A 13870-nucleotide genomic window follows, 5' to 3' on the forward strand; every position below is an offset into this window, starting at 1 on the left:
TTAGAGAATCAATTCGGGAGAAGTAAAAGGATTGCTTGTGAAGCCCCAGTTAAAATTATGGACCATAAATTTACAATGGACCAGTTAGTATGATTGTATGAGTTCCTCCAATTCTATTGAGTAGTATGTGAGTAGGATTAGAGAAAGTAGATGGTGGCAGAAATCCAGGATTGAGATCTGGCAAGACTAAATGAATGGCAAGAGGACATAAGGGCAAGCTTTTAATATCAGCTAATGTGCTGTGATGGAAAAATAACAAATTTGGAGTCAAAATACTGGGGTTAACATACCAGTTCTAACTCATTATCTGTGTAACCTAGAGAAGGTCACATAACTCCTTTGAATTTTGATTCATCTGTAAAATGGGGGTATTAATATATGTTCTATCATTTCATACAGCTTAGGAGAAATTCTTTTGTAAATGTCAGAATGACTTAGAAATGTTATTAACACTTGCTAATAATAGTTAATAAGTTATAAATTATTTTACAATATTTGATAAGCTAATTACTATGTTATTAATAATTTCTAAAGATATGTGTATTTCTTCTTGGTATAAAATGTTGTCACTGTCCCTTTTATCTAACTTGCTCTGTTTGAATAGGTATGTATTTCGCCTATCCTCTTTAAAGCTATACTTCCTCTTTTAACTAAATTTATATTCTGCAATAGAGCAAAAAGGTTTAAATAAAATAAACATACCTAAAATTATTAACATTTTGGCATAAATTACAAAGCATAAATTATCACTTCAGTTTCTTTTCTGCATTAATGGAGAAGGGTAAAAGAAAAATTCAAAGGCACTGTCCTCTGGAAGGAAACTTAGTAGGAAAGAAATAATGGATTGGATGGGTTAGAAGAGATGAGGAGAAGGAAAGGGGACACAAAAGTGAGACCAAGTGCATCAGAATGTAATATAATTATGTTACATAATGTAATAAATAACATAATTTAATGTAATGAAAATTAGCTTTATTAGTACCAAATTAGCTTTATCAGTAGACTAGCAGGATCAGACAGAAGTTACAAATAAAAGTACTTCCGTCATGGTGTCCTCCCTGGACCTTAGTCTCTTTATTTATAAAATAAGACATTTGTACTAGATACTTCTAGAGTCTCTTCTAGCTCCATATTTATTATCCTAAATTCTACTTTCCTATGCAACCAAGCAAGAACTATTTAGCTAAAGCAATTTTGATTAGTGATTCAGTTCTTATACAGAGGCATGAAATTTAGAAATTTAGAAGTTCCCAATGACAGAAGGTAAAAAACCAGACCAGTCACCAAGACTCTAGTCACTATTAGACTGGAGGCTAAAGCAGGAGGAAGAAGGGAAGTCAACAATGACTCTTTGAAGAAAGTGCAATTGAATTCAGCACACATAGTTTCACTGAGCATTTCTCAGACTTTCCATACCTAGTATGCAGGATGCTAGAATTATTATCACCTTAACACTACTACAGGTAGAGAATGTTGAAACCACTGTAGGAGATAAGTTTTGTGGAATAAAGGCAAGTTCTCACCTGGGTCCTTCTGTTGTCATAAGCAAAAAAATTCTGACGACTAGTTGATGCATGGAGACTGACTGGACCAAAGAGAGGGGACAAGGATGTAACATGGAAATTTCCAAAAACAGAAGGACAAGAAGAGGCCAGAGCAAGCAGGAAAATGGAGCATACCTAGTATCTAGAGCAGAGAAAACTTTGGAGCAAGTAAGCTGGGAGATACTAGAAATTAGGTCTTTTGAACTGGTTATCACACAATCAACTATACTCACATTGCATTGAATTTAGTTCTTTGTTTGCTTTCTTTGAGTTGTATGGACAATAGTGATACAGGAAAAAAAATTATAGGTTTTGGCTTTAATTAAAATATTTTAAATTGGCTGCCTATAACTATTGAAGTTATCAGCTCTCTGATTTAATTTGCCTTAAAGATCCAGCCACAGAAAAAAAGCTAGAATATCTCCTGGTATCAGATTTTACAATAAACAAAATAATATCATTTGTTGGACAACAATTATTGTAGATGTATTACAAAAGGTGGAAAAGTATACTTTAAGCAGTAAGCTTAATATAAGAGATCAAGTTTATTTTGGAATGTGAAAAGGGAGATTGATTTTGACATAATATATATACTTAATAGGGTTGTCTAATGGACCTATGCCCTAATTAATATAAATATAGTTTAAAATATCTAATGTTCTTCCATTAACATTTTTACTGTGCCATTTTTCCAGCTGCATACACTAGATTACTGATATGGCAACTTCCCAAAAAATCCCTTCTATAATGAAAACTAACATAATCATTAAAACCATTATAGAGTATGTCCACAGGATCACTGGCATCTCTTGATTTTTTTGGAAGATTTTCTTCTCATCAGTTCCTTGTTAAATATTAGAACTCCCTAAAAGCCAGAAAAATATTTTTATCCCAACCACAAAGACTTTTCCCAAGTTCTTTGCTACAAATCTCAGAAAACAAAGAGTAAGTGCATTCTGAATTTTGACTCTACCACCAAATGGGTTTTAATTTTACAAGGGATTTTATTTTCTGTGGAAATATAGATTCTGAATTGTAGTGTGAATTATAAATACATTTATATGCATGAAAATATATATTTAATACACATACATATATGTATACACTAACTTTAGTCAAGTAAAATATAAAAAACTATGATACATAAACAAGTAGAGTTCAGAACTGTTTTATATTTCCCAATAATCTCTAAAGTCTTGTTACAGTTGAGTTTCTGATCCATTTGGAAGAGCTAACAATCACTATGGACATAACTTGGAAAATGAGAAGGTGGGACCAAAAAAGAAAGATGATAATATAAGAAAGGTAGTTTTAACTAAGCTACCTTTATCTAAGAGGACTCCGATAGGTCCATGTGTGGTTTTCCATTGGTAAGTGGTAATCAGTGGAAAGGGTGAAAGATTTGGAGTCAGAAAGATGTGTGCTCGTCTAATTATGTGACACTTACCAATCATGTAACTTTGGGCAAGTGTCTTGATTTCTCTCAGTTTCAGCTTCCTCATTTGTAAAATGGGGTTAATAATAGCATCTAAAAAGATTGTTGTGTGAAACAGATGGAATAATATATATAAAGGATTTTGAAAACTTTAAAATATTATAAAATGTGAATTATTATCATTATATATTATCAGATTACAAAATCTTATCCAAAAACCATCACTAGGATTCTAATATACTTCACAGAATGAAACATTAGATAGTAAGAGATAAGACAGAGAAAGGTACATGTGAAGGATGGAAAATTAAAATACAAAGGAATTGATCTTCAAATGATTAAATATAAGTCAAAGGAAATAACTTAAAAGAATCACTAGAGAAATCCATTTCTACTGTCCATAATAGCTGACTACCAAATAGGCATATGAAGAAACTGAAACAGAAAGTAGATCACATCATTCAGGCCAAGGGTTAGGTGGCAGAAAAACATTTGCTCAACAATTAGTGAGCAGTTTACCACCAATTTACCCCTCCCCTCCCAATAATCACCCAAATCCTTTTTACTCACCCAATAACTTGATGCTCATAATGCTGTAGTGTCCTCTTGAGAGTCTGCTGTATAATCTGAGGCTGCAGAATAATAATTAAAAAAGGATATTATCAGCAAGTCGTTGCCAGTCCTGGTCCAAGCATCATAGACAGATAAGTAGTTACTGATTTACCACATAATGTTGTTTGTTTTAGAATATTACCCATTTTGCATTTTGCCATGTCTTTTCCCCACAGGAACCAAAAGGAGGCCTCCATCATCTCAGGCAGTTTCCATGTAAAATACGCTATTATATTTCTGTTTTTTTCTTCAAGATTCTTTTAGTTACTCAATTTAATTCAAAATTGAATTCCATCAATGTACTTAGCACTGGAGATGATGAGGTTATTTAGTTCCCCCAAAGAATTTACAATATGTTTAAAGAAATGAGACATATAACCATAATAGACAATGTCCAATCCAGTAGGGATCTCTGACAAGTCCTGCTATTTTATTTCAACCAGAATTTCAAAGATTGTTCAGTCAAGAGACAGTAAAGTGAAATAGATAAACGAAAGATGATAGCCAACTAGATAGAGCATTTATTAAGCACTTACTGTGTGCTGAGCACTTTACTAAGGCCTATAGTTACAAGGAAAGAAAAAGATGATCCTTAATCTCAAGGAACTTACATGCTAATAGGTGAAGATAAAATATAAAGACAAGTTAAAAAATGGAGGTAAAGTGGGAATGAGGGAGGGTACAGATAGGACAAGAGTGAGATGGCCTAGCAAGATAAGGTGAAAACACACCTATCAGAAATCAGGATGACTCCAGGAATGGAGTTTCTTTTGAGGAGGAGGTGATGATGAAGATAGGATAATGAAAGGAATTCTCTTTTTTATAAAGAGATTTATGGATTGTTTTGTTTGTTTGTTTTTACTATAAAAGGGCTTTGAAAATCAATTTTAGGAGTATGAGTCTAACATAAGCCTAAGGCGAGAAGGTCATTTTAAATGATCCTGCCTATTCATGAATAAAGAGTAATCACCAATCTAATTTTCTCCAGCCCATTGGGCTGTTAGCAAAACACTAGAGAATTTTTGAGACTGTCACAAGGACTTATAGATAGGAAATTAAATTGCTACCAACTCCCAAACAATTCCTGACAAAGCTTTATAATCCTCTTTCTCTCTCTGATAATTCAGGATATATTTTTTTTAAATTCCTATGACAATCAATAAATTTCTTAGCATTCTTCAGTTCAAGAAGGGTTTTCAAAACTAGGAAGCTATAGAAAAGGCAAAGAGATCACAAAATATTCAAAACAAAATAGAACACAAGAAAAAAGTAATTTTCACTAATAAAATAATAAGTGAAAATAATGATGGGCAAAATATTGAGCAAATCAATGGGGGGGGGGAATCATGAAATCAGTCATTAAAACTATCTGATGAATTATTTGTCACAAGGATGATTTTTCTCTACATAGACTATGCAGGCTTGTGTTGGGTAAGTATCAAAAAACTCTGGAGTAATGATAAAGTTCACCAATAATTTATCAAGTCCAGTTCTTTCATTTTATAAATAGCAAAACTGATGCTTAGAGAGATGAAATAACATTTTTAAGATCACAAAGGTAATGAGTAGTAGAGCTAGGGATTTGAACCCACACCCTCTACCCCCAAATCCAGTGTTCTCTCCATTGTATCATGTATTCAGAAAATAATAGGGTTTGTCTGGGTCATCAATTCATTTGTTTGTTGAGGGAATAGTGGACAATTTGTGATGGAAATTAAAGATATACAGAACAGATACAGGATCCAAGGAATGAAGAAACAGCCAAGCTCCAAAACTAGGACTTTACAAAAACTACTGATCCAGAGAACAAACAGGAGGTCAATAAATCATCCTAAGAACAAAGGTCAAAAACTGAAGCAGCTTACATCAAAATGTCACCTTGCTGCAAAATCAGGAAAATACTACAGTAGGAAGAGAGGAGAGGATGTAGCAGCAACCAACAGTTTGCTCACTTGTTTCATATAAGTAAATATCTTGGGACTTCTCAATACCCTAGTTATGTCATCTCCTAATTCAACTATCCCCACAAAATTGTGAATTGAAAAAGAAGAGATGATAGTTTGGGCATGAGATTGAACTTCTTTCCAATATTGTTTTCCTGTGTCTGATTATTTCAGTCTGAATCAATCCATAAAAGTTTTCCCATGATAGAAGCTTAATTTTATTAAACCAGATTGGAAAAGTATCTGAGTACCAAAGTCAGAGACAGAAGAAAAAAAATATATAGTGACTGAAGTAATGGACTTGGGAGTAAGATCTGTGTTCCTTTGACACTTACTAGTTTGGGGACCATAAGCAAGTCACTTAACCTTTCTAACCCCAGTTTTTCATCTATAAAATAGTAATAAAAAGATTATTTTAAGACCCAAATGATGAGATAGTGTCTCTAGAGAACATTTTTATCTTTATAGAACTAGATAAACATCAGTTCCATCTTCCTGCTACTTTGAGTGGCAGAGTGTTCTTTTCAACTTATGCTCCATGCAATAAACCAAGGGGAAATAAGACATTTTTATACATGGAAAACGTGGAAACCAAACTATGGATAACCCTAAAGAGGAGGTTTTTGGCTACTGCAGCACAGTCATATGTATTATAGATTTTAATATGAATGGGTAGATATAAGCATAATAATACTTATACAGGGGATAGTACAGGGTGGAAGGGGGAAGAGGGAAATGCGCCTTAATGGTTTAACCCAAGAATAACCTAAACCAAACCATCATTAGTCATTGGCGGGACTCCTGGGATTCCGAGATCTCTGGCACTGGACTGACAATTTTTGAGCCAAGATAATTTTCTCGTTGGCAATATGTCTGAAGGGTGGAGAATAGCATGGCAAGATTGGTTTGTGCAGTAGGTCTAGACACAAAATATGTAGCAATAGATACCAGAGTACATGGGGTCAGTTACCCCAAGAATAGTCTCATTTGTACAAAACATAATTTTTTCTCTTTATCAAGAATTTCCCATCTTTAAAACTCAAATGGTTGTCAGAAAGCACATTCCTGTGGAAAAATTAAGCCTTTTAAGAACTTTTTCTTCCCTGTGTATAGCAATTACTCCTGCTCTCAGCAGGAGTTAAATTTGCTGCCTCTAAAATGCATTAAAAGGAAAATATTCTCGGGGAACATTCTGCAGAGTTTCAGGTAATCCAAGCCATTCTGTATCAACCTTATGGTTAACCAGGATCAGTGTGCCTTCTCCAATGTATCAATAGACATCTGTGGTTGCTGTCAGACAGAAAATGTCTTTATCTCCTGGTTTATCAAAAGTTCATTTCACAGAGGCCTGTCTTTCAAGATCTAAGATCACTCTGTGTAGGGACCTGACTACTAAGTGAAAGAAAACTTCTTACATTTGAAAAAATTCCATAACTGAGCAAAATTGGCCAAAAGAATAAATGCAAATAAACTACAGTCTCCTGATTAGGGATAATTCTTACCTCTAACCAATCAACAAACATTTATTTAGCACCCACAATCCACTAGGCACTATGCTAGGTTCTAAAAATACAAAGACAAGAGTGAAATAGTCCCTACCCTTGAGAAGCTTACAGTCTATCTGGGTGAGACAGCATGTACATATATAGACTTCTATAAACTGAATACAAGATAATTTTAAAGTGAAGCCACTAGAAGTTGAGGAGATTAGGAAAGACTTCACAAAAAAGGTGGCTATTATAAAAGAGCCTTGAAAAAAACTTGGAATTTAAGATGAGATGTAAGAAGAGAGTTCATTACAATCATAGAAAGCCAATACAAAGGAAGCATATATTGGAAATGGCAGAGACTTGGGGCCGGAAAACCATTTAGAAGGCTATTGCAAAAGTCCAGAGAAGAGATTGTGAAATTTTAACCATAGAACTAGGGTTCTATTTGTGTAAGTGAGAAATAGATGCAGATTCAAGAAATACAGAGGAAATAGATACAATACTCTGGGGACTGACACTGACTTCATTCATGTTGCTCCCATGCAAGACATGTCTCAACTCTATGCATTTTAACAGGCTATCTCCCCAAGTGTAGAATGTTCTTCCTCCTTTTGTCTCTGGATTACCTTCAAACCTTAATTAAAATCCCATCTTTTGCAAAATGCCTTTTCTGGTCCTTCTCATTCCAATGTCTTTGCTTTGTTGATTATGAACAATTTATTCTGTATATACCTTGTTTGCAACAAAGCTGTTTTCATGTTGTCTTACCTAGAGAAATACTGTGAGCACTTTGAGATCAGGGATTGTTTTTGCTTTTTTTTCTGTATCCCCAGGACTTAGCACAGTTCCTGGCACATAGTAAGTAAATAGGTGCTTAATAATGCTTGTTGACATCACATGGCATGTCACTCATTTTTTCTGAATATCAATTTCTTTATCTGAATAATAAAACTAATAATACCTTTAGTTTCTACCTTACAAGTTTCTATGAAGATTAAATGGGAGATCGTATATAAAATATTTCACAAATCCCACTATAAATATATCAAATATTATTGATGTTGTTACCTTGTTTTCTTTCTTTTTTATGGAGGTCCGATAATTGGTTCTCTCTGTGTGCCTCTATCTCTGGCTCTGCCTGTCTGTCTCTGTCTCTCTCTCTTTCTTTTTGTCTGTTTCTCTTTGTCTCTGTCTCCATCTCTGTCTCCGTCTTTGTCTTTCTCCCTCTCTCTTTCTCTCTCTGTGATATCAGTCTGGAACAAGGAGATATCCTGCTATTATCAATGTTCCACAAACTTTTGCCCTGATGGATAAAACCCATCAAACTTTTTTGCCTAATGTAAACCAATTACAAAATGGCTTTTTGTACTTGAATAAAAGTATGAAAATATTAGCTCATTTTTGTAAGTTCACTGAGCACATCCTTGAAACAAGTCCATTAAAAGACAGGAAGCAGAGACATGAGTAAATGAATAACAACTTCTAAGCATTTAGTATATGCTACGGCCCTAGGGATAAAAATGCAAAAGTGAAATCAGTCTCTGTCCTTAAGAATCTTACATTTTAATAATGGAAGACACTGCACATAAGAAAGGGATGGCATAAAGAGGAACTTTAGAAACTTCTAGGGATGGTAAATGGAGTCATTAGAGGCTGATATCTCTCTCCCATAAATGATGATAGAGTTGATATGGTTCTTAAACTGAGGAGATAGGGATATACATATTTGAGGAATGCAATTGCCACATCATGCTTCTCCAAAATTTTGGCCTCTGTACTTTGAAAGCTTCTTGTTGTTGATTGTAATGATGATGATGATGATGAAGGTGATGATGATTGATTTCAAAAGGGAATAGCAGCAATTCCACCAGCCCAAGAATAGAGACAATAGGTACAATTGGAATGAAAGCTTTTCCTGACACATTTAAATCACCAACATGGGGTGGGGGTGAGGGGTAGAGGAAAGATTACACAAGCAAAATTCTCAAAACTAAGACTGGAGACTTCAGGTTAGAGGTAGAGTCTGGTCATGTATTCTATTCATGTATTTCCTTCTAAGGAAGGAAAATAACCCCTAATATTCTACACAGTTCCACATCTAAATAGTCACAGGGAAAGGAAGGGAAATTGAGAAGTGGGGCTGGGATTGACAAAATAGCTAGAGAATAAACATCAGAGTCAATTAAAGTCCACTAAAGGAAACCATTCTCTAACCTAGTGAATGATGAAATAACTGATGCTGAGCATTTTATAGGGTTTGGTTTGGTTTGGTTTTTGTTTAGCTAGAAGAGACATTAACAATGTATTACCTTATCCTTTCATTATAAGATGAAGATACATAGATGCATAATTAATTGCAGAAGATTACAAAATATTATAAATAGCAAAGCTAGGATACTGGCCTTTGTCATTCTGTTCAGGGAGATCCACAGAATCATGACTCAAAAGCATAAGCTGAAAGTCCAGAGGCCTATAGAGGAGTCAGAGTAATTCTTAAGTGTACCTTCTTTCTAGGAATTCCAGCAAAGCTAGAAGCAGCCCAAGGTAAGAGGAAAGGACACTAAATTGAATGTCAATGAATTATTTAGAATACATGAACCCACCAAAGGAAGAACTTCTAGGTGGGAGGCTTAGCTTAGCAGGTCAATTTTACCTTGTGTGAGCCAGAAATGCATTTATGCTATTAGCATGTTCATTGGGAGTTCCATAGTTTACAAAGAGAGAGATCCATGCTTAAGCCTAGCAATGATCTCTTATAATTGTTATTAACAAGTGTTGGGCATTCCCATTATAAATATTTATAGGTTCATGACTTTTAGAATTGTTGAAGGTGATAGGATAATATACTTATAGCTAGAAAGGACCTTAAAAGCCATCTAATTCAACCATTAATTTTACAGATAAGGAAAATGAAAACCAGGGAAGTAACTTTTCCAAGAACACATAGATTTGATATCATCCAGAATTTGAACCCAGGTGTTGACTCCAAATGCAGGGAACTATCCTTAGTGCTGATTCTTTTTTTTTAATATATACATAGATAAATATATAGATAGATAATGCATAATGACCTGAATTCAGACATTAGAACAGACTGCAAACAAATGCTACCATAAGAACAAAAAACAGAAAGTTAATAAGTGACTTAACCAGGCACAAGACTCCATTATTCTCTAATTTCATGTATTTCTGTTTGATATTACACACACACACACACACACACACACACACACACACACACAAACACACAAAGACACACACACACACACACACACACACACACACACACACACCAGAAAGACATGGAAAGAATCATTTTCTTTTGATGAAATGTTCTGAAACTGATATTTTATGATAATCTATGACATATAAATATGTAAAGTACAGACACAATCATGCTTTATACATTATTCCTTTAAGGTACCAAGTTTGTAAGCTCCCTAAAAAATAATTGTAGATCAACCAACCATGGTCTGAGGGAAAATATTTTGAGAAATATTTGTTTAAATCATTCCTTGAGCATTTATTTGAGGTATTCTTATTGGGAGATAATCAAGTGAAACTTATTGGTAAGTCTAATACATAGGAAATTCAAACTTAACTGTTCAATGTTAACAATGTTTTCCTATCGACAGTAACATGCATACTTATAATAAAGGAAAAACTAATTGAATTAGATAAGTGAAGGGAACACATAAAGATTTCTCCTCATATGTTAGCTACCACTCAGTGTACTGATATTTATGGATAAGTCAAATTACTATTGCTTCTAGTCAAACAATTGCAAGACATAGAGCAGAAGACATTATAATGTCATTAATAAAATAAATTAAGGTCATCAAAAGAGAAGAGTTGATATGAGTTTTCAAACATAGAAGAGGTGTTGTGATGTTCAACTGAGAAAAAATTTGTAAAAGTGTCTTAAAAACTATCACTTTCAAACTCTTCACAGTACTATTATTCATAATGAGTGGGTATAAGCATAGAACAATTTGCATAAATCATAATATCAATATATCACAACCATGTTTGTTTATTTTTTAAACTAAAGTGACTAAAATAGCTTTAGTTCTAAGTTGTATACAATAAATAATTTACTTTTCTTTATGTTGTTGTAGAGTAATTATGATTAAAATTAACTACCAGAAATTTTTGAAATGATTGCAAATAGAAAAATATGTAAGAATGTATTTTGGATATTCTTTAGCACATAGATTTAGGTATGATGTCCAAAGTGAATCCAAAAGCAAATATGATCAGTTAGGAAAGTAACCATGTTTTGAAAATTGAATGCACCTAAATAAAGGCTTTTCTCACATAATATGAGAATAATCAAAAAGGCAAGGGAGATGGTTACTATCTGTGTGACTTTGGGCAAGCCACTTTGCCAGCTTTTCTCTTCTAGAAAATGAAGGGGTAGGCTCTAATGTACCTTCCAACCCTAAAACTGATTCTTACAAATACTCAGTTGACTTTGCTAAATGTCCATTTAAATTAATCTAGTTTTAAATAATACAAACAATATCCTAATGCAATATATCTTCTCAGAGTAGGATAAATTAAGTGATTTAACACACCTTTATTAAGTCATTTTCTTTGAGTATACCATTTCTATAGTAGCAATGGTGGCTTTATTTCTTAAGATTAAATGATTAATCTGGAATTATGCCCAAAAAGTTATCAAACTGTGCATACCCTTTGATCCAGTAGTGTTTCTATTGGGCTTATACCCCAAAGAGATACTAAAAAAGGGAAAGGGACCGGTATGTGCCAAAATGTTTGTGGCAGCCCTGTTTGTAGTGGCTAGAAACTGGAAAATGAATGGATGCCCATCAATTGGAGAATGGCTGGGTAAATTGTGGTATATGAATGTTATGGAATATTATTGCTCTGTAAGGAATGACCAGCAGGATGAATACAGAGAGGCTTGGAGAGACCTACATGGACTGATGCTAAGTGAGATGAGCAGAACCAGATCATTATACACTTCGACAACGATATTGTATGAGGATGTATTCTGATGGAAGTGGATTTCTATGACAAAGAGACTTAACTGAGTTTCAATGGATAAATGATGGACAGAAACAGCTACATCCAAAGAAGGAATACTGGGAAATGAATGTGAACTATTTGCATTTTTGATTTTCTTCCCGAGTTATTTTTACCTTCTGAATCCAATTCTCCCTGTGCCGCGGGAGAACTGTTCGGTTCTGCAAATATGTATTGTATCTAGGATATACTGCAACATATTTAACATATATAGGACTGCTTGCCAGCTTGGGGGGGGTGGAGGGAGGGAGGGGAAAAAACGAAACATAAGCGATTGCAAGGGATAATGTTGTATAAAAATTATCCTGGCATGGATTCTGTCAATACAAAGTTATTATTAAATAAAATAAAATTTAAAAAAAAGATTAAATGATTAAATTGATGTTATACACAAAACTGCTACAAATATTTAGCAGAAGTGCTTTATCATTAGCTCATTATGATTGCCTCTAGGTATTTCAATCAAAGTAATATCCGTATGCCCACCCTTAACTAAAGAATAAAAATGATGGTTTGTCTTCAGTATTTTTCCACTTTCATTTTCTTGGCCCCTTTTCAACTGTCAAAAAAACATTTTTTCTCCTCAATTTCTCAATGTTATTATTGCCCCAAGCCCTCCCCAACCATCAGTGGATCTCTACACAGGTCTGGCTTCTTCATGTGATGCCTTATTCAACTCTTCCCTAGTTTTTTCACTGCCGCTAAGTCAGTCAATAATTGACTATTTAGTGGAGATAGCAGTAAAAATAAGTCCAAATACAAAATTCATTATAAGAATAGGTTTTATATTGCTGAACTGTTTCCATTGTATGGAGCTAGGGCAATGCTTTAATGTTTAAAGATTGCTTGCAGTCAAAACATCAATAAAACCCATTAGGATACCAGTCAATTCAATCTAACCAGTAGATTGAATACTTTTTGAAATGTGAATAGGCAGTTGTCAATGTAGGTGAATGTTTTGAACCTCTGGGTTTTCCCAGCTTATGAGTCTATTTGCAACATAAAAAGAAAGGAAATGTAGACTGTTAACTACATATATCATTTGAAATCAGGACCTCTGTCTTAGTCCCAGCTGTGTAATTGACCTTTTAAAATTTTTCAGGGGGTCAAAAAGCTTCACCTGGGACCAACAAGCCTTGGGAAAATACCTTCACTTCCACATCTGGAAAATACTAGCAAATATTTTCATAATTCCCAGAGTATGATGAGGTAGAATAACAACAAAATTCCTGAGAATTTAAAAAAAATGACATTCTTCTCCTATTGGTCCCAATCTCTTAAAACTACTCATCATGTAGAAGGAAACCTGGGGACACTATTTAAAAGGATGGTAGCAATGACTTACTAATAAGGTTCAGAATGGTTTAAAAATAATTTTAAGATAATAAATGTAGTATTTTTGGTATGAGAAGATAAGGCTACTGACCCTTTTTCAAAAAATAGCATCCTATTTGAACTATTTGTCCAAGAGTAGTGATAGATAGTGTAATATACTCACAATATCAACCTGCTATTCCTAGTAGTTTACATTTCTGTTAAAAGTGAAAAGCATGGGAGATGTCAACTTTGTCCAGAAAACAAAACAAAATTAAATAGCACACATGGGGACAAAATTTCAATTTTGGCTTGATTTAAAATCATGATTTTATTAGCTAAGAAAACTATTCCAAATCATTATTTTATTTTTCCAAATGATACAAAATTAATATGTATCAACTTTATGATAACCATTCTCCCATATTTAGTTCTTTTTACTGTCAATGTTTTAGAAAATTTGATCTTTATTTCATTTTAGTT

At 33.8% G+C, this 13870-nt stretch overlaps 1 protein-coding gene across 1 annotated transcript in view; it reads right to left on the reverse strand.

The window, feature by feature from the left end:
* Nucleotides 1–13870, reverse strand: part of GUCY1A2 (guanylate cyclase 1 soluble subunit alpha 2) — a 423060-nt gene that overhangs the window by 373146 nt on the left and 36044 nt on the right. Inside the window, exon 2 of the mRNA XM_051986919.1 lies at nt 3550–3611. Within this exon, the coding sequence (XP_051842879.1) occupies nt 3550–3611 (62 nt within the window). The remainder of the gene's footprint in view (nt 1–3549; nt 3612–13870) is intronic.

The sequence above is a fragment of the Antechinus flavipes genome, chromosome 3 (assembly GCF_016432865.1).
Source record: "Antechinus flavipes isolate AdamAnt ecotype Samford, QLD, Australia chromosome 3, AdamAnt_v2, whole genome shotgun sequence".
NCBI classification, from domain to species: Eukaryota; Metazoa; Chordata; class Mammalia; order Dasyuromorphia; family Dasyuridae; genus Antechinus; species Antechinus flavipes.